Below are 21,647 nucleotides of genomic sequence, written 5' to 3'. Positions count from 1 at the left end.
GCTCAGGTTCAGAGAGCTGAGTGCCATGGTGCTGGCAGTACCCCACTCCCTGCGCTATGCAATGCCAGGGCATTCCTATTGAGCAACTCTCGCTGCCAGTCACTTAAGAAGCCAAGGCTTGGGTGTGGGAAGGACTCCTCCTGAGCTACGGCCTCAGGGCCAAAGCCCCTGTCCTTTGACATCATTACTGCTTCTTGATAAGTCATCATAGTACTCAGACAATTTTATGAAATATTAGGTAAGAATTCTCCAGCTATGAACCGGGAGGTAACTTACAGACACACAGGACATGTGTGCTAGGAGCGGACAACAATGCTTCACAGACATTACTTTGGTCCTTTTTAGTTCTGCCCAGACTTCTGAGTCCAGTCCTTCTTAGTCTAGCTCTGCAGAGTTAGAGCTCTCTGCGTGTCATTAAAGAATTGAAAAGTTAAGCCAAAAGAAAGTTGTAATTGTCTATTACATGACAGGCACCATACTGGACACTTTGGGAAAATATAAGTTATTCAACACATGGGCCCTGCATTCAAAGAACACAAGAAAGTACGTAAGAAACATAAGTAAATAGTGAAGACTGTGTATGTTACAGCCAAATGGTACAGACTAAATGAACTAAGAATTTAGATGGGAGAGACAGCCTCATTAGCTGGAGGAGCCAGGGAAAACTATAACAAAGCTGAACCGTGAAAGGAAGAGAGGAGTTCATAGGAAAAGGGAAGCAACGAGCATTGCAGCTGAAAGGAACAAGACCAAGACACACATGTACTCACTTAGGAATATTTACGGGACATCTTTTCTCTAATTTCTTGGTTCTTGCATTAAACTCCTTCCACTAGACCAACATTCCCCCAAAAATGCACCTTGAAAAAAGAAATCTGTGGTCAAAAAGGCCTGAGAACGCTATATACCACATCCCTCTCCAGAGACCCAGTGAGGCAGAGTAGCATACTAAAGGCTCTGAGAGGTCCTACATCAAAGAAACCCTTGCAAGGCTGTTGGACCCAGAACTTTCTAAATTTACTTGACCACAGAACCCTTTTTCTGCACTTGACTCCTATTTCCAATCTGAGAAACTACTGCTCGAGGGATCACACTTTGGGAATCACTGCATTACACTGGGGAGGAGGGAAGTGTGGGGTCAGTGACAAATCCCCATGGGAGCTAACTCTTGCTGGATGAGGTGACAGCAGCAACAAAGGAGAAGAAGCCTGTTGACAGGAAGAGTCAACAGACCCTGGTAACGAATTAGGAGGAGCTAGTCTGTGATTCCAGCTAATTTGAAAGGCTACGTGTAGCTCAGACAATATAAGGCAACAAACCAGTGACACATATGTGAGGCACGGTCACGTTTATAGAACCTATGAGGAAGCAACTGGTGTTTTCCATTTCTATTGTTCAACAGCTCTTACTTGAGGGAAGGCCTTATACGTCAGATTATGGTCTATGCAACCCTTAAGCAGACCTCAGTGTTCTGCCTTTCAAGTTTAGCATGACAGTTCACAACAATTCACTTGGTTACCCAGTGCTTATGGTTTACAAGGCTTTCACCTGATCCTCATCCCACAGGATGAGGAGAGAAGCAGAGAAGGACCTCCCCACAGTGGCAAAGCCTGGAGTGGAGACCTGGTCTTCTATCTCTTCACACTCCTTCCACTCTAACTGTGAGTCCAAGGAATTCTACTTTCTGGGCAGCCCTCATCTCAGTTGTCCTACTATCCCCTCCAACACCATGGAAATAGCCCAGAAATTATGCTTCAAGATTCAACTCATCTTTCCCTCGTGGAAGGGACACAAAGATCCTTTTCTTTTGTTGCTCAAATTCCTTTTGGCACACACAGTCAATGAAATAGATCACAAGATTTTCAGAAAATGTTCAATGATTATTTGGAAAATTTATAAATGGCAACAGAATACGCTAAATAGTTTTTATCCATCCAGATTTTTAAAATATATAAATATGTTCACATATAACTAGAACAAGAAATGTTCTTTCGGGGTGAGAGAAAACCTTCTTAGGGCAATTTAGCACAGAATCGCTGTCACTAAAATTGCAAGTACGTGATAGGGTGAAGTCAGCAACTACACTCCCTAATGGACAGACACACACACAAACACGATCTAAAATGGCAGACAAACCTAACAAGTCATTTGTTTTTGGCTTTGAGCTCTATTTCTCTCCTTAAATGCAGCTCAGTTTGAAGCTGGGAGGAAACCGTGTTGGGAAGCACGTTCTGTACGCCTCCCCACACAGTCCTCCCTGCCCGCGCTCAGGGACGGCCTGCAGCCCAGAGCTCCTCCTGCTGCTGCTGCAGAACATCCGCCCGAGCAAAGAGGCTGTCTGGAAAGCACACAGGCGTTCAGGAAATTTCAGATATGTTCCCTGTTACGCAGGTGCCAGAGAGTGGGGGGGCTCAGGGTTTCACACCCTGCCCCGTGGGTTCTCAAATGGGGGTGATTTTACCCTCAGGGGACATTGGGCAATGTCTGGGGACATTCTTGATTGTCACAATGGAAGGAAGGGGCACTACTGGCATTTGGTGAGTAGAGGCCAGGGATGCTACTGGAAATCTCGCAGTGCACACGACAGGCCCCAGCACAGAGAGTTATCTGGCCCAAAATACCAATGAATGTAGATAAGCAGGAACATGCTGGATTAAAGCTATAATGAGAGGCCATGATCCTGACCAATATATCTTTGTGTTGAGTACAAAATAGTGAAGTGGACCTGTTATAACTGCCTCTCTCTCTCAAAAAAAAAAGAAAGTGGCAAATATTTAAACTGTAAAAATAAAAAGAGGTACCAGTGCGGGAACTAGATTAAATGTGAACATTGATGAACAGCTCATAAACGAGCAAGATTTCATACGCCCAAGGTGCATCACGATAACTCCTTGGTAGTTTATTATGAGAGCACTGGGTATTTCTAGACAGCCGCCAGGAGAGCTCTGTTCCAATAATGAAATACTACAGTGTTCTTGGCAAGCCCGCACTCTTTCAGTAAGCTACGTCACAAGATTCAGCCACACCAACAAATTTAAAATAATCATAAAACACTGGATTTCAAGAGATGTCAGAGCACTTGAGAAAGTGGTCTCTGAAGTATGATACAACCAGCTCTCCACGCAAGATGCGAGGAGACTCACCTTTACTATCATTTATCATTAGCTTTTACAAATCTCAAAAGACATCATAGGTCGCAGAAAAAGAAAGAAATAACTCAAGTGAGAAGCATCTTTATGCAGTGTAGAAAGAAACTGGACGTGCATAATATGTTAAAAAAGCAAAGATACTAAAAATGCAAAATGCTGCTAACTTTATACTTAATTAAAAAAAATTGTAAAAACCAAATTGAAGGGCATTCCAAGTCATCTGCCACAGACCCGAAGGCTGCTTATTATTTCACACATTCTACTGTAGAATTAATATAAAGTTTTAGAAGTAGGAAAAAAAAACTAACCTTAAGGTTATCAAAGGTTTTGACAGTCTGCGCCAAGTCACTGACACTCCCTGGCGATGCTGTCCCCTGTCCCCTAGGGCCTGAGGACAGCCGTGAGCCGTCAATGACCTCAAAGCCAGAAAGCAAGGCCTCTGAACAGCTGCAACGAGACTCCTTCGCTCTCTGACCCGCTATCAGGTATGTCTTCAAACCTACGGATAAAAATTACAATCAGCACAGATTGAAACCACTGCTGGGTGAAATGCAGCTCGATCTTGCTCTCTGTGCAGGACATGCTCCTGAAAAGTTGAGAGTAAAATGAAAACGTGAATAGTCATATTGTACTGTTGACTTCCATGATCTTCTCAAAGAAACGCGCAGCCTCAGGGAGAACGTTTGCCTCCAAGATACACCATTTACTCACATTAGTTCTCTCTGAATAGTGGCTGCACGTTTTACCTCGAGGGACTGAAATGAGCATTAGAAAGTTCCTCCCTGAAAGGGTCACCTGATCTCTTTATGAAGGCAGCAGATCCGACTGCTGGTGGACCCTCTACATTTCCTGGGTTTATTTCGATCTGTCGATAGTCACTGACATTTATAATGGTCAATCTAGACATAAGGATGATCTAGAGAACAGACCATTTTATCTCTGTCAGGGACTGCAAAACTAGCATGAAAAGTAAGACCAATGTGCATTGACAGGCGTAATTAAAACCTCTCGATTCAAATTATCAAGTATCTGTTTTCTGTTGGATCCAAACATTCACAGCAAGAACATTCAGCTTTTGTCAAGCTGCAGCCTATGTGAACTTTATTCTTTCACAAAATCTTCATTAAAAAAAAGTTGGTTAAATGGACAATTAACCTACATCTTTACAATTCTCATGAAAGGCTGAAATATCACACTGATGTCTGCTACACTGTTAAGTAGCTGTTAACAGGCAGGTAGGTCAGGAATTCAGAAGAACTATCTGCTGGGAAAATAATAAGGAGAAGATTTTTCAAACAGAACCCAAGGAATTTCTGAAAAAGAAGAAAACCTTATTAAAAGAAATCCATTGTTAGTCCTTACTGGAATTTAATCAGACTGCAAATTTATTGAAGGGAGTGACAATGTAATTTATTCAATAAACATTTATTTTAGGCCTGGTGTATGCTATACACGGAGAATAAAATCAAGAAGAGAACAGGGTCCCGTCTTGGAGAGTTTAAGCTCCAACAGAAGGTGGTAGAGGAAAGCCATCAGGGCAAGATTCCATCAAGAGGGGATGTGTCTACACTCCTGAACCCATACAGTTTCTTACACTTGGAACAAACTTAATAAATGCTTTAAAATTAATTAATCAAATAACCTAGGGGCTACTTAATCAATAACCCTTGATTATTTTATAATTATGCCACCATTTCAACACTTCATCTTCCTTCATCTCCCTCTCTCCTCATAAAAACGTTACGTGGCGTATGTTTTTAAGTCAACTGTTCTGAAAATTTGGCTAGAGTCCCTGAGACACCCAGAGACAACCTAGAGTATAGCCAAATCACAGCTGGGAACCAAAAGACTTAGACGAATGATTTTAGGTGCTAACTGACCCCAAAGGAGATCAGTAAAATTCTCACTTTTACCTAGGTCCTGAACTTCTGTGTACTTTTTCCCCAGTGTGTGTTTAGGATCAGTTACAGTTATAACTAATTACACGTGTAAACTTAAAATGGAAAGGGAACTGGAACGTTATGGAAGAGGAAAAGCGCCTTTGTGTGGATTTCTCAGACTGTCACAGACAACACTGAACTGATTTTGTCGTTGTGCCTGGGGAGAGTCAAAAAATGCCACCTCTGTGGGCTTGCCAGGGAAGGGTCCTATTTCTGACGTGTTGTGGACTCTCAGAGCTGGCAGGCTTCTTCCCAGCTTCACTGAAGAAGTGCAAGGAGCTGCTCTAGTGGTCTCTCCCAGACTCCCAAGTATGACAGATATGTCACCCGGCAGTGGCTGGGGAGAGGGGCCCAGGAGAGCACAAGCTGCTACTGCACGGGGCCACCTGGGGAACCAGAGGGAAGAGGGACTTTTTTTTGGTGAGAAAGATTCACCCTGAGCTAACATCCATGCCAATCTTCCTCTATTTTCTATGTGGGATGCCTCCACAGCACAGCTGATGAGTGGAGTAGGTCCGCATCAGGGATCCAAACCTGCGAGCCTGGGCCGCCGAAGTGGAGTACACAGAACTTTAACCACATGGCCATGGGACCGGCCCCAGGAAGGACTTTTTTTATTACAGGGGGTGAGGAGCTGCCATTGAAGGGAAAGGTTGTCCATTACGTCTGTAGCTGGCCCTGACCCCAGAACAGCGTTCTCTGAGATGCCAATGGCTTGGGGCTCCTCTGTCTGTGGCTGCTGCTCCTGGTGGGTGAAGACTGCCCTGGGAATGTGAAGCCAGGATGATCAGAGAGGCCCTGCTCTCAGCCTTCTCAAACCCAGGAAGGGTCCTTCGTCAGGTAGCTTCTTATGCCCTCCCTGTGTATTCCAGACCTGCAAGAGAGGTGATGGAGGCCTTTCCTGGAGGCACGACAACAAAAAGAGGGAATAGGCTGAGCCAGCACACCTGAAGAGCTGAAGCCTGAATCCGACAGACCCGTGCAGGATGCTGAAGCTACTACTTCAAAGCAAGAGCACACCCTCCACCAGGGAATGTGGAGCAACAGCCACCCAGCTCTGTGGCTGCAAACTCTAATACTGCCTTGGGGTGCAGATCCCTGAGGTTTGCTGTTGTTACTTTGGATTGTGATTACCGAGTCACTGCTCCTTCCCCAAACACTTATTAAGTGCCTCCTGTTTACCACACAGTGTGATGGGTGCTGAGAGGACAAGAATGAACAGGTTAGCCATGACCCCTACCTGTATGGGTCAACATCACCTGAAGAGGGATCTAGAAAGCAGGCAGGTGTGACTACAAAGTCCCAGGACAAGGAAGCAAGGGTGCTCTGAGGAGCACAGAAGGGTGGCACTTCGCAAGGACCTGAGGGTGAGGGAAGGCCTCCTGGATGAAGTGCCCCCAAGCTGAGGACTGAAAGATGAAGAGAGGTTAGCCAAGCAAAAGCCAACAGGGCAGGGGTTGAGGCAGCCGTCATCAGGCCATAGGTGTTACTAGAACAGTCTGTGAACAGGCCCTCCAAAGGGAGCCTTTCCCAGGCATAGTCAAGAGACGGAAGTGAGTTTAGTGTGGCTGGAACAGAAATGCGCGTGAGGGAATGGCCAGATATGAGCTGGAGCCTGGGCAGGGTGCATGTAGACCAGCTCCAGGAGTCTTCACACTGGGGGCAACAGCGGGTCGGGGAGAAAGAGTCATGAGCAGGCACGAGGCTCAGGAAAGGCCAGCCACCACGTCCTCACTGTGTGACCTGGAGGAAGAGACTTCGCCGCTCTGCATCTCAGTTCTCTCATCATCAGGCGAGGCTAAGAATAGGACTTACCCCATAGGGCAAACGTGAGGATTAAATGATTAGCACACATGAAGCTTTTGCAACAGTGAAAACTCAACAACATTAGCTGTTATCATCAATGTGAATGTTTGACTGCTTATCACTGGGAGTCTTTTTCATGCTGTATCTATGTGCAAAAACATTTGCAGAACTGTTAAATCAATAATTGCTCCGAATTTGTTTCTAACTTGAATTCTTCTTTAGGGAGCCCCTAATGACCAACTTGCAGTGATAATACAATACTGCTAGTGTTCCAAAGGTCAAACGATATGTATGTTTCCACAGCAAGCAAAATCAGTGAACTAGTTAAGTATCTTTTTATTTATGCTTCAATATGGAAAGCCAAATTTAAAGCGAAATCTTTTGCCAAAACTGGAGGGATATCAGCATGATTCGGTAAGTAGGAGCTCAGCTGCCCGATGTGAAATAGCCCAGGAACTGAATCAGGGCTGTGTGATAGAGTTCCAGCCTCCTCAAAGTCTTAAGTCAAGAGAGTTTATAAGAGATAAAGATTTAATGAGTAACCACACACGTGGACCCTGGGGTCCAAGTTCATTAGAATGGCTCTTTTGGAGCAGAAGGTCAAAATAAGGCAGCTAACTGATTTAAGTATAATGTAAACAGGAGAATAATTAATAAGATTTTTAATATTCTTTCCTGGTAATTGATTCTAAGTCTCACCAGCATTGATGCCTTTTATCAGCTTAACTTGCGAGAGGCTAGAGAAGCAGCCTACTGTGCCCCCGTGTGACGGAGGAGCTTGTCTATGGCATGTGTGTCAAGGAGATTGGCGTGGTTAACATTCTCAAACATTCTTAAGTATATCATCAATTCTTTGAGGACAAAAACTGTGCCTTGTGCACACCTGGGGCTTGGTTTTGGTGAACTGAGTGTAATGTGAGTGAGTGCCAAAGTCCGTTTTGGAAAAGAAAGGCTATTCTGGCCCTTCTTTATCGTGCTCATGTTCTGCGGGCCTCTTGCTTTGGAGTGAGATATCCTCACGTGCAGACAGTCAAGGCCTGACTGTCAGCTCCACAGAGAGAGGAGAATAATCAGGAAGGAAAGAATGTTTTGAGACACAACCTTGGGAGTTAGCAGAATAACATAACAAACGCCTGAAACTTGCATCACTAATGATGCGAACAATTAACACAAGAGGGCAATCAGTTTGCCTATTCCATTAATTTTCTAAAAAGTTATTTCACTCTGTGTTGTATTCTTCCTGGTAACTAGGTCTGTAATGGCTAAGTAGCATTTAAACTAAAATGTGGTCAGTCAATAAGGAAAGTAAAGATTAATAGTGCTCTTAATCTAGCAAATAACCAGGGCCTACAAAATTACAGATAGAATATTTCATAATTACCTATTGCTTTTGCTTAAGAAGACCAAAAGCTTTGGTGAAAAAAAATAATCATTTTTCCCCTTGTTAACATGAAAACACTCTAGATGGGTCTTTCTACTCCTATGGAAAACAACTAATCATAGGGACTCATTCATCCTGGTTGTCCCAACACTTGACGAGAAATCACAAGCTCCTACAGCAAATGGCTGTTGGTAAAACTTAACTTCTTTTTAAAAAACGAAGTCTCAAATAATAAAATGCAAGACAGATTTACCCAAGCAGGTGAAATAAGCAAAGGGTAGGCACCATGCCTTTTTAACTTGATCTTGACCAAAACTTTGGGCCAACAAAACAAACTTTTGAAAGAACACACACACACACACACACACACACACACACACGAGTGCGCATTCTACACCCTGCTCTTGAAACAATGCTTTCTGCACGCAGCTTCCCTCTCTCTACCAGTCCCGGGTAAATGTGCTGCCATCACGGCCCAGTGTGCATGACAGGGCAACCACTTGTGACCACATTTTTGTGTACTGTCCTCTTCTTCACTTTCATATCTGGCATTAATAAATGCTGCCCTGCTAAATGCTATGCTGCTGAGAACTAACATTGGGAGAGTCCAGTGGCAAGACTTCAGGACCCACTGCTCCCACCTCTCAAAAACTCTTGAACTATGCTTTTATCCCACGGGCCTTCACAAAGGCCACAGCCATGAGTTCTTTGAAAGATGACATTCACTATACCCATAAACAGCCTACAAGGTATTCTCTCATTCATTTCTTTTTTCATCAGAGTATTCCTTAGAATACTCAGAGTAAACAGAGGAAACTGAGGAAGGGCACCAAGTAATGCTGATAGGAAATTAAACAGGAGAGTGGAAGGATGGCAGTGAACGTGAGGACAATAAGCAAGTGATGACACACATCTACACCAAGAGAGAGTTGCATGAATGCAAGTCTATGTGCCTAAACGGGACTCAGAGGTGACAAAAGGCATTTTTACAGTGAGTTTTAGAAAACAAAAGAGAAATGAAGGTCTATGATAATTATCTTGGAATATTGTCATACAACAGAGTTTAAATGATCAGAAGAGGCTCTGAACCAAGAGAGCTAGAAGGAAAGGTGTTGGCCCTGAAGTAAACTAACCACTAATAAACTGTGCATTCACCAAATAATAACAGAGAATGCCATCAGACAGAAGACAGCACGTCAGGTTATGTCTGAAGCAGGGACAAGAGGAGTCACGGACCGTATTCTTTCCCCTAGAGAACTGAGAAACAACAGTTAATTCTAAGATTTTAATAGTTAATAGTTAAACTAATAGTTTAAAAATTAATAGTTAATTTTAAGAGTTGCAGATTTAAGTACAGAACACAATGGAAAATAGATTCTAGAAAGAAGATAAACGAAAGGTTCAATTTAAAATCTGAGACTAGGTGGCAGCTAAATAATTGAAAAATAAAACCAAAAAAAGGGAATACATTGAAAATAGAAATAAAACTATACAATGCTAAGTGAAAGAAGCCAGTCACAAAAGACCACATACTGTGTGATTCCATTTATACAAAATGTCCAGAATAGGCAAATCCAAAGAGACAGTAGACTAGTGGTTGCCAGAGGTTCGGGGATGGGGGGAGGAGCAACTGCTAATCGTACAGGGTTTCTTTGTGGGGTGATGAAAACGTTCTAAAACTAGATTGTGGTGATGGTTGCATAACTCTCTGAATATACTAAAAACTGAATTGTGTCTGTACTTTAGAGGCGTGAATTGTATAGTATGTGAAGTATTTCTCAATAGAACCCTTTTTTAAAAAAAGAAATAAATCTATGCAAACTTTAAGATGCAACAGTTCTGAGATTCAGAGAAGAAATAAAATAAAGCCAGTAAGAAGTACACTATGTTTGGGAATTCAAGGTAAAGGAGTGGCAGTGGCAGGTAAAAGAAAAATATTAAAAATGAAGGCTTGGAAGTAGATAACGTGGCAGAGCTAGGATGGAAAAACATACAAATAAGAAATAAGGTTACATAACCTCAAAGAACTAAAAATTAAACACAGCAAGAGTTCAGAAGCCCGAGAGAGATTAAACAAAACAAAAGTTTGACCTTCCACGAGATATCTCCAAGAACCATCAAATCTGCAACTCTCACTACTGCGGTCCAGTCCAAAAGAGCTGGGCCAACGCCCAAGCTGTCTTCATAGACTGCCGACCCCAGGCCCCTCGACAGCAAGCGTTCACCGCGCAGCACAGCCGGCCCGAGCCTCAAGCCTGCCGCTGCGCCACAACGAACAGGAGCTCAGGCTTCCCGGCTGCCATGAACACTGCTGTCTGCTTTTCATCCGCAAGCACATTTATTTGCAAAGGCATTTTCTTCTGGCGCAGGGGCAGTGCTCCCCACACTGACACTTCCTGTGAGCATCTTCAGCTGGGAAGAAAGGCAACATAGCCAACCTCACCCTACCTCACCCGGAAACTTCACATTATGCAAAGAAAAGTATACAATTCTTGACTAGCCTTTCCTGGGAGTAACCATACCAGTGCCTTCGCCACCTGTTACTTGGTGGAAATATTTATCCAGGCTTTTGGCTTGCTCCCAAATCGCATTTCCAGCACAGTCACATGCTTGCTGTGAATTTCCTCACTTTTCAAGTCAACTCGTTTTCAACTCACATTACGGTTTTCCCTCTCTCGATGAGCGTTTTGCATACTGGCTGGGAGCACTGAGCAAAACAGTTTCCCAAACTGCATTTTCTTGTTCCCAAAGACCACATGGCAGACTTGCTTAAGCCATATAACTGAGAAACCCAAAACCTCTATTTTGTGATCAAGAAGCAATATCTTCTTAGATATCTCCAATTTTTCTAATTTCATTTCAGCCCTGGAAGGTAGTCTTTCTTTTTTAGACCTTTTTCAGAAGAACCAAAATTGTGTGTTGTGTGGTGTGTTTTCAATAACCTTAAAAGTGTTGCTGGGCATTAGACGAGAAGTTAAGAGCAGGCCATTCTGGCACTCGGGAGGGTATCAGCTGGATCATTCGCTCTCCCACACCAGCCTCACGGTGCACAGCATGTGGCTGTGATTTATGCCTCAAGAAACTCACAACTATGTGGTAGACTCACGCATAAGCAAAACTGAAAGCGAAACCAAGGCAGTGAGTAGTGAGTGCCCATGTATAAGAGGACGAGGGACGGGTCCCAAGGCACAGCAACACGCAGAGATGCGGCTCATACGAAAACGTGACATGGAGCTGCAGTCAACAGCCCCTCATTCACAAAAAGGGGGGGATGAGTCTTCAGAAGTCCCTTGTCTTAGGGTGGAAAGTTGAGCTCTGCTACAGACCCTAAAAGAGAGATGGAAGTGGGCAGAAGGCCAATGGATTCAGACTCCAGGGGAAGGAAGGTTCCAGACACTCCAGCAAGCAGGTCCCTGCCCAGTGAAGGTGCTGACCCCAAACAAGGCAGCTGAGTACTTGGAGAAGAGGAGACATGAAGAGCAGCTAACACCATGGGAAAGAGACAAAGTGTTATTCTGAACCATACTACACTACAGTAAAAACACAGACACAAAGTTTGAGGATCTAATGTAAAATGTAGTGATAACACTGTACTATATAACTGAAATTTGCTAAGAGAACAGAACTTAAATGTTCTCACCAAAAAAAAAAAAACACATAAATATGTGAGGTGACGGATGTGTTAACTAGATGGGGGAATACTTTCATAATGGATATCCAATCACAATATACACTTTAAATATCTTACAATTCTATTTGTCAATTATACCTCAATAAAGCTAAAAAAATAATTTAAAAAACCACACAAACAGAAATACATCAAAATATTAACAGGGCAATAGGATTACGGAAAAAACTTACTTTCTGTATTAGATATCTCTCTTATTTACTTTATGATTAAAAGAAGCAAGAATTTTTGACTTTATTACAAAACATTTTAGACACAGAAATGTGTAAGGAGAAACAGGCTGAAGACTCGTGGTCCCACCAGGCTAAGAAACAAGACGTCACCTGCAGGTTCCCTGTGAGCCTACCCCAGACGCAAAGCCTTCTCCCTACTGAGCTCCTGACCGTCCTGAAAGCCAGCGCCATGTTGCTCCTTCCCATGTGTTTCCTTAGATTTTCACTGCATATATATGTAATGCTGAACAACGTGCAGCAGTAACATGTTTTTAAAAACTTACATAAATGACATCATTTTACAAGTATTCTTCTGCAAGTTTAGTATTTTTGGTTCAGCAGTCTGTCTGAGATTCATCCATATTGATATGTGTGATCTGTGTTCATTTACTTTCAATACTATCAAGTTCCCCACTGAATAAACACACCACATTCAAAAAAGAAAGACTGAAAGTATTGAATTAATTAACACCAACTGTAAACTCTCTGTCCTGTTAAAAATAAAAAAGAAATATGATAAAGAAATAGGGTAAAGATAACACAAAAATACCACTGATTAAAGAATACATCATAAATATATATTTAAGAAAGAAACGAAACTTGTGGAGACCAGTAAAAAAAAAGTCAGGAGAGGAGTTCAAGGATGAAAGAACAGTTGCTGGAAAAAAGGAAAAGAAATCAAACTCAGCAAAGGCGGCAGGCCAAGCACCACAAAATCACATGAAAATGAAAAACCCAAACAGAGAAATAAAATAAAAGGAATACAGAGCTCTTCAAATTGTAAGTTAACAAGGCTGAGAGGTAACTCCATTATCCCTGGTTAAGAAAATCCTCATGGGGCTGGCCCGGTGGTGAAGTGGTTAAGTTCCTGCACTCTGCTTTGGCAGCCCAGGGTTCACAGGTTCAGATCCCAGGTGTGGGACCTACACACTGCTCATCAAGCCATGCTGTGGCAGTGTCCCACACACAAAATAGAGGACAACTGGCACAGATGTTAGCTCAGTGGTAATCTTCTTCAAGCAAAAAGAGGAGGATTGGCAACAGATATCAGCTCAGGGCCAATCTTCCTCACCAAAAAGAGAAGAAAAGAAGAAGAAATCCTCATGACTGCTGTAGATTTAGGTCAATATGCCTGTGACTGACCACACTTAGGAAATGGACGGGGGACTCAGGGAATAAACTAGGACCAGGCTGACTTGTGGCCAGGTCTGGGGCAGACACTGGCCCAGTCAGGTCAAGGGCTCAGCAATACAGCTCAGCCCCCATATTTTAGCAACATACAACTGGGCTTAGAGAAGCTTGAGAGGGGAAACCAGAGGAGAAAGTTCCAGATGGTTCTAGAAAACTGATGAGGCTTTCATCAAACTCCTGAAAGCAACTGTAAGTGATGAGATAAGACAGGAAGTGGGTTACTGGAGTGTGTAAAGAATCCAGACCCAGGCTGCCCAAGAGAATCTTCTGCGATGAGGGAAATGTTCTACGGCTGTCAGTTCAGTAGCCATTAGCCACGTGTGGCTACTGAGCATCTGAAATGTGGCTAGAAATGTGGCTAGGATAAGTGAAGAATTGAATTTCTAGTGTTTCTTCATTGTAATTTAAATTTTAAATAACCACATGCGGCTAGCTGCTATGGTATTGAACAGTGAAGATCCAGAGCCTTCCTTATTGGAGAAAAGAAATGAATTGGCAACAGAAAGCTCTTTCTTATCTTTACTGAATAGAGAAGATACGTAAGGACTATTAAAAGAAGAATGGGTAGAATAAAGAAGAAATGAAATGTGAAACCAATAAGTATTAACTTTTATTATAGATGACATTTAAGAGCAAATACAAGGGGGAAATTACCCTGTACACTAATAGCAGGAATAACCAGTTGGAAAATAGGATAGAAATAGATATTCTATCAAACAAAGTAGTAGATAATCTCTAAGAATAAGAAAACAGGAGAGCTTGGAAACATTGAATATTTTCCAAAAAAACTTAAAATAGGTTGAAAAGCTGCTTCAAAAATCTAATTCAGAGGCTATCTGTATATAGCTCAACCTTGCTTGACATATATTCTTCCTAAATATCCTTTTCATGTGAATATTTCTAAGATAGGCCATATTTTCCACTTTTTTTTTTTTTTTAAGATTTTTTATTTTTTTCCTTTTTCTCCCCAAAGCCCCCCCGGTACATAGTTGTATATTCTTCGTTGTGGGTTCCTCTAGTTGTGGTATGTGGGACGCTGCCTCAGCGTGGTCTGATGAGCAGTGCCATGTCCGCGCCCAGGATTTGAACCAACGAAACACTGGGCCGCCTGCAGCGGAGCGCGTGAACCTAACCACTCAGCCACGGGGCCAGCCCCCATATTTTCCACTTTTTATCCACTTTAAGTTTTACCACATGGTTTCTAAAAGCAGTTTGTAAAATGAACACCAAGTCTCTGATCTTTCACACTCATTAAAAGCAACACATGCAGTAAAACACTCCACTGAACACATTACCATTTCGTGGGGGTTCTCTCTGGCTCCTTGAGGCTTGTATGTTTAACTAGGCACACGGCCACAATGCTAATAGGATTTGGCACAAACCGACCAGGCCGGGCTGGGAGAAGATGTTTCAGGAGTGGTATTCTTGTACTGTCCCTTCCACTGAGGCCTCAGGCCCAGGCAACTTCATGAAGCAGGTAGACTAACTCTGGTCCCTTCACCTACCTGCCCTTTCTTTCTGCCCCTCCATGATCCCACTGCCTCCAGGGTCCCCTCTCTCCCACCAGCCTACTGTCTGAACATCCACCAGCAGTGCACTGTGATCAACAGCCCTGTGAGCACTGTGAAGTTACACACAATGAGCAATGAGAGCACCAGAGACCGCACTCCTCCCACGAGCCATCGATGCTCAAGGAACTCACCCCTGCAGCTGACTCATTTGTATACTGTGCCTTCCTGGCACAAATGAAGGTGACAACATCTGGTCCCCAGTCATAGACTAGAAATTCCTGTATCACCAACATCCAGTCAAAGCTTCTGAAAGGCACCGCATGACGGTGCCTCCATGCTGAAGTGGCAGGTCCCAGCGTGGAGCCCTGCCTCATCTGGGGATCATCATCAATCATGACCTTCCTACTGGGTTCTCTTAAATACTTTAAATTTCTTGAGGACCCATAATAATACCTTCTGGAAACCAGACAGCAAACCACAGTTCTCAACCAATCAGACCAAATGGCTCCTTTTTATTATATTTGTATTACATACATAATTTGTAACATTCTCTTTACCATTCTGAATAAAATTAAATTCATGGACAATATATAACCCTTAATCATTGAGACCATCAAAACACCTCTAACAATTTCCCAAATGCCCCGCCACATAGGATTTCATCAGCCGCCCTGGGATACAGCAGTGGCGCTTGGCGAAGACAGGGCGGCGGCAGAGCCTCCTGCTCTAGAAGCCGCCATAAATCCCATACTCGCTTCCCACACTTCTCCCTGCCAGGACAGAACCAGCTTGAAGGATATTTGAAAGACTAAAACTTCCACGACAGTGTATGTGTGCGTATCTATCACATAATTGTATACATCATATATAAGTATGTGTGTGTATATCTGCAGCAATTTAAAAAGGAAAAGATTTCTTAACTTATCCTACTCATTCTTTCAACAAATAATGAGCTCCTAAAATCTGCCAAGAATGAGGTTAGGCCTTGTAAATGCTGAAAATACCTTATGTCTGACCAGGTCTTCCTAATCTTAGTACCTTCAGTCCCTGGCGGAAGGCCTGGCATGAGAGGCATTCAAACACACGAAGAACCGAATCACATCTACAGCAGTGGGCCCTCCGCAAAGAGCACGGGAATGAAGGAAGGGTAGACAAAGTGCTGTAACTTCTCTGCAGACTGAATTATACAGTCAACTCTGCTTACACTGGAAGGAACAACAAGTTATTTGTTTATTGATTCTATCTGAGCACCTGATCTATGCCAGGCTAGACACGAATGACAAAACTGGGCGTGACAGACATCGTCCCTGACTCCACGGAGAATAAACAAGGGCACAAATCACCAGCTGTCAACAATGACCGTGAAGAAATCTAAAAGTTTCTGCAACCAAGAACAGCAGTGCGCAGGGGCTGGTTTGGAGACCAGAGCGAGGGAAGGGCTCTATGAAGAAAGGGCGTGAAGGGAGACCTCAGTGGTGAGAAGGAGCTGATCGTGGTATGGGCCTGGGGACGACCACGCTGGACAGGGGGATCGGGGTGGAAAAGATCGTCACATTTTCACCTGGCTGAAAGAGGGCCACTGTTGCTGAATCAAAGAGAGCAAGACAGCGTGGCATACAATGAGGCTAGAGCAGAGGGCAGGGCCCTGGGGCAGTCTGAATAACATGCCAGGCCCTTAGAAGGCCTCGGCAGAGTTTTAAACACAGGAGCACACAATCCAATTTTCTTGCTTTCTTTTCGCATTTTAATATTTTTTAAACTTTTTAATTTGAACTAATTTTAGACATATAGAAAAGTTGCAAATATAGTACAAGGAGTTCCCTTATGTTCCTCACCCTCCTTGTCCTAATGTTAACGTCTTATTCTACTATGTTAAGCATAGAACAATAATCAAGAACAGGAAATTACTATCAGTACAATAGTATTAACTAGACTACAGACTTTATTCAAATTTCACTAATTTTTTGTCTGATTTCTGTTTCAGGATCCTAACCAGGATCGCACATGGCTGGCTGGCTTCTTTTAAAAACCATTCAGCTGTAAGTGGTGAATGGCTTGGGAAACGTCAAGAGTAATAGCAGGGACGCATTCTGAGGTTGTTGCTGTGGTCCAGGCAAAGGGTAAGAGTGGCCCAGCATAGGGTGACAGCAGCACAGAAGTAAACAAATTCACAATATAAAGTTCAGGCAGAAGTCACAGGATGGGCCAAGAGACTGGATGTGGCGGGTGAGGAAAGGGAACAAGGATGACTCCCCAGGTTCTGCCTTCAGTAAATGGATGGATGGTGATACATTTACTGGTTGAGTGAGACCAGGGAAGGTAAAGGTTTTGGTGGCAAGATCAGAAGCTCAGTTTTGGATCCTTTAAGTTAAGATACCTGTGAAATCCCCAAGTGAAGATATCAAGGACACATCCGAATCATTCCAATCAGAGGGAAGCTCTAGGCTAGAGATGGGACGTCACTACTACCACCCATGGAGAGGATGACAAGAGAGGAGAGGGCCAGGAAGTAAGCCGGGGGACCTTCAATGTCAAGAAATGGTGGGGGAGGGGGGTCCAGCAAAGAAGTTGGAGAAAGACAGGAGGGATCAGAGGACAGTCAGATGAACAGGAAGCCAAGAGAGAAGAGTGTCTCACGAGAAAGAATGGGTCACTGTGTCAAATGCTGCTAAGAGTTGAGAACAATGCAGCCAGAAAAGTGATCTTGGACTTGGCAGTATGAAGACTGTGGTACACGCCAAGTGGGGATGCATCTGAGGGGCGAAGGGCAAAGGCCAGACTGGGTGAGTTGACGTTTGAGTGTAAGTGGAGAGCAGAGAAAGCACATATGGTCAATCCTTTAGAGAATCTGGCCACGAAGTAGGGCAGAGAGATGGGGTGAGGTCGAATCCTAGGAGGATCTGTGCACGGCGGAGTCACTAGAGAGAGTGGTGGGCTGAGGGAAAGGTCCAGGAGAGGGGAGAAATTGAAGATGCAGAAAAAGGAAGGCAGCTAAAGGAGCAAAGTAGCTGTAAAGGGGAGAGAAGACAGAACTCATAACTTAAGAGAAGGGGCTGGGCATTACCAGGAGAAGGCAAACTACTTCTGGACAGAAAAGAAGAAAAAAATCGCCTCACCTACACAGGCTTTTGGGGAGAAGAGTGCATTTGGTTTGGTGGGAGTAGGGGCAGGAAAGTAGGACTTGAGGTTTGGTTGTGGCTCAAGGATGTCACATCAGGTGATGTGAGGTTCAGACTGGCATAGACGCTCTTGAGGGAAAGTATCTAGAGACTTCAAGATGATAGTGCTACCAGCTGACAATAACAGTGAGAGCTAGTTCCTTCAGAACAGCACTCAGAAGGCAAAAAAAGAGCAAAGGCACAACTAAGACACTTAAGTGTCTGTTAATAAATATATAAATGAATGAAGGAATAGATGTGTTGACACACCAATTAATCAACTCACAAATTAAAGCCTATTCTGAAGGCAGAGTGAGCAGAGACAGGAGAGTGGAGTACTGTGATACACTGTGGACGCCTGGAGATGAAGGGTATAAAGAACTCTTACAGTGAACAACAAAACAACAAATAACCCAATTTTTTAAAAAAGACAAAGGGTCTGAATAGACATCCCTCCAAAGAAGATATACAAATGGCCAATAAATTACATGAAAAGATGCTCAACATCACAAGCCATCAGGAAAACACAAATCAAAACCACAATGAGATGCCACTTCACATCACCAGGATAGCTAGAATTAAAAAGACAGACAATAACAATTGTTGGCAGGGATAAAGAGAAATTGTGATCTTTATACACTGCTGGTGGGAATGTAAAATGGTGCAGCCACTGTAGAAAACACTCAGGCAGTTTTTCAAAATGCTAAAAATAGAATTATCATATGAGCTACCAGTGATTCTACTCCTAGGTATATACTCAAGAGAAATGAAAATATATGTCCACACAAAAACGTGTACAGTAATATTCATAGCAGCATTATTTATAACAGCCAAAAAACAGAACAACCCACAGGTCCATCAACTGATGGTCTGTCCATACCACGAAATACTATGCAGCCACAAAAAGGAATGAAGTTTTGATTCATGCTCTGACACGAACCTCGAATCTTATGCTAAATGAAAGAAGCCAGTCACAAAAGATCATGTAATATATGATTCCATTTCTATGAAATATCATGAAGAAAAACAAGGGGGAAGACTTGTTTTATAGGAATTCAATAGCTCTTACAAAGCTGTAGCGGGTAAGACAGTGGAATATCGCCACTAGGGCAGACAAATAAAGAGCAAATAATTCAGAAATAGATTCTCATACATATGGACACAAGTTATGACAAAGTGACACTACAGAGCATGAGAAAAGAATGGCCTTTTCAAAAATAGTGCTCAGCTCAGAACGGATATGTGTGCTTCCGCTGCAGCCACCCCCAAGGTTCTGGGCTGGTAAATATACACATGAAAAAACATTCAACATCATTAGCCATTTAGGAAATGCAAATTAAAACCATGAGATATCACTACATACCTATTAGTACGACTGAAATGAAAAATACTGACAATACCAAGTGCTGATGAGGATGAGGAGCAACGGGAACTCTCGTACACTGCTGGTGGTAATACAAAATGCTACAACCACTCTGGAAAAATCTTCAACAGTTACTTACAAAGCTAAACATAACTGACCATATGCCCCAGCCACTCAAATCCTGGATATTTACCTTGGAGAAATTAAAACTTATGTTCACACAAAACACTGTACACAAACATTTATAGCAACCCTCTTCATAATTGCCAAAACTTGGAAACAACCTAAATGTCCTTTAGTGATTGAATGGATAAACACATAGCGCTGCATCCACAGGATGCAATACTGTTCAGCATTACAAGGAATGAACTACAGACACACAATAACAAGGATGAATCTTAATCTTTCACTTATACTTGGTGAAAGAAACCAGTCTTAAAAGTTTATATACTATATGGCTCAATTTTAATGACACGTTCCCAAGGGCAAAACTACAGGGATAAATAACAGATTAGTTGTTGCCGGGGCGGGGGGGCAGGTGGTGGGTCTATAAAGGGTCAACACAAGGAAAAGATTCTGGCGGGGGCGGGTGTCGAAACTGTTCTGTATCCTGATTGTACTGGTGGCTACAAAACATACATGTGTTAAAATTCATAGAACTATACGGCAAAAGAAAAAAGTCAATTTACAAATGATAATTTAAACATATAATTACAGAAGAAAGAATTACCATACAGCCTTGCAATTCCATTACAAGTCTCTACTCACGAGAAATGAAAACATCTACCCACATTAAGACTTGTACATAAATGTCCAGAGCAGCTTTATTTATTATAGCTAAGAAGTGGAAATAATCCAAATGTGCATCAGCTGGTAAATGAACGAACAAACTGTGGTACATACGCACACAACGCAATTTGACGCATCAACAAAAAGGAACTGAATACGGATCCATGCTACAACATGGATGAACTTCAAAAACAATATGCTAACTGAAAGAAGCCAGATGAAAAGACCATATATTGCATAATTCCAATCAGATGAAATGTCTAGAAAAGGAAGTCTATAGGGAAAGTATATTCCTGGGTGTTGGTTTGCGAGCAGGTAGTGCCTACAAATGAGCACGATGGGCCTTGTGGGGTGACAGAAATGTTCTAAAACCAGATTATGGGATGTATATACAACTCCATAAATTTTCTAAAAATAAATGAATTGAACACTTTTAAGAGGTGGTTTTTGGCATGTAAACTATATCTTAATAAAACTATTAAAAAATAGTGCTTAGGGGTTGGCCCCGTGGCCGAGTGGTTAAGTTTGTGCACTCCGCTGCGGCAGCCCAGGGTTTTACCAGTTTGGATCCTGGGCGTGGACATGGCACCACTCATGAGGCCATGCTGGGGCGGCATCCCACGTGCCACAACTGCAAGTACTCACAACTAAGAATATACAACTATATACCAGGGGGCTTTGGGGAGAAAAAGGAATAAAATAAAATAAAATAAAAAATAGTGCTTAGACAATTATATATTCATATTTTTTAAATGAAAACTTGACCCTAACTCACAGAATACACAAAACATTAATTCCACATGGATTATAGACATAAATCTGAAAACTAAATAATAAAGTATCTAGGAAATAAGACAAAGAATAATTTCATGACTTCAGACGTAGAGGAAATTTTCCTAAAAGGACACAAAAAGCATTAACCTAACAAAGGAAAAGACTATTTCATTCTAGGTTGAACCACATGAAATTGCCAATATTTGACGACTGTGAGCTACAAAAATGGCAATTTCAAAGCAAAAAGGCAAGGCCAGTATGGAAGAAGGTATTTGCCTCACATACAACCAACAAATGGCTGGTAGCCTGAATATGAAGAGCTCCTAAAAATTAATAAGAAAACAAAACAAAAACAGAGCACTCAATAGAAAAATGCGCAAGAAACTTGAACAGGCACTTCACAAAAGAACAAACCCAGACGGTCAAAAGACGTAAGAAAAGGCTCTCAAGCAGGGAAATGCAAATCAAAGCAGGGAATCAAAAATTAAAGGCACCAGGGGCCAGCCCCATGGCCTAGTGGTTAAGTCCGGCATGCTCTGCTTCGGAGGCCCAGGTTACCTGTAGGAGGAGGGAGTGGGTAGTACTGAGAGACGCACAAGAGGAGTGTCTGATGCTGGCAATGTGCTATGTCATCTGGATGCGGGTTACGTAGATGTGTTCATGTTTGTGATAATTCTTCACATGG

The 21,647-nt window shown here is 42.7% G+C and overlaps 1 protein-coding gene across 2 annotated transcripts in view; it reads right to left on the bottom strand.

Moving 5' to 3' along the window:
* Nucleotides 1-21,647, bottom strand: part of ADCY9 (adenylate cyclase 9) — a 111,512-nt gene that overhangs the window by 33,471 nt on the left and 56,394 nt on the right. For both annotated transcript variants that reach the window (XR_011524549.1, XM_070566907.1), the window contains exon 3: nucleotides 3,458-3,648. Coding sequence is in view for 1 of the 2 variants with exons in the window: in XM_070566907.1 (XP_070423008.1) it covers nucleotides 3,458-3,648 (191 nt within the window). In the remaining variant the exon portion in view is untranslated. The remainder of the gene's footprint in view (nucleotides 1-3,457; nucleotides 3,649-21,647) is intronic.

Source organism: Equus przewalskii, chromosome 12 (assembly GCF_037783145.1).
Source record: "Equus przewalskii isolate Varuska chromosome 12, EquPr2, whole genome shotgun sequence".
In the NCBI taxonomy this organism is placed as follows: domain Eukaryota; kingdom Metazoa; phylum Chordata; class Mammalia; order Perissodactyla; family Equidae; genus Equus; species Equus przewalskii.
This window is presented reverse-complemented; position numbering and strand designations above follow the sequence as displayed.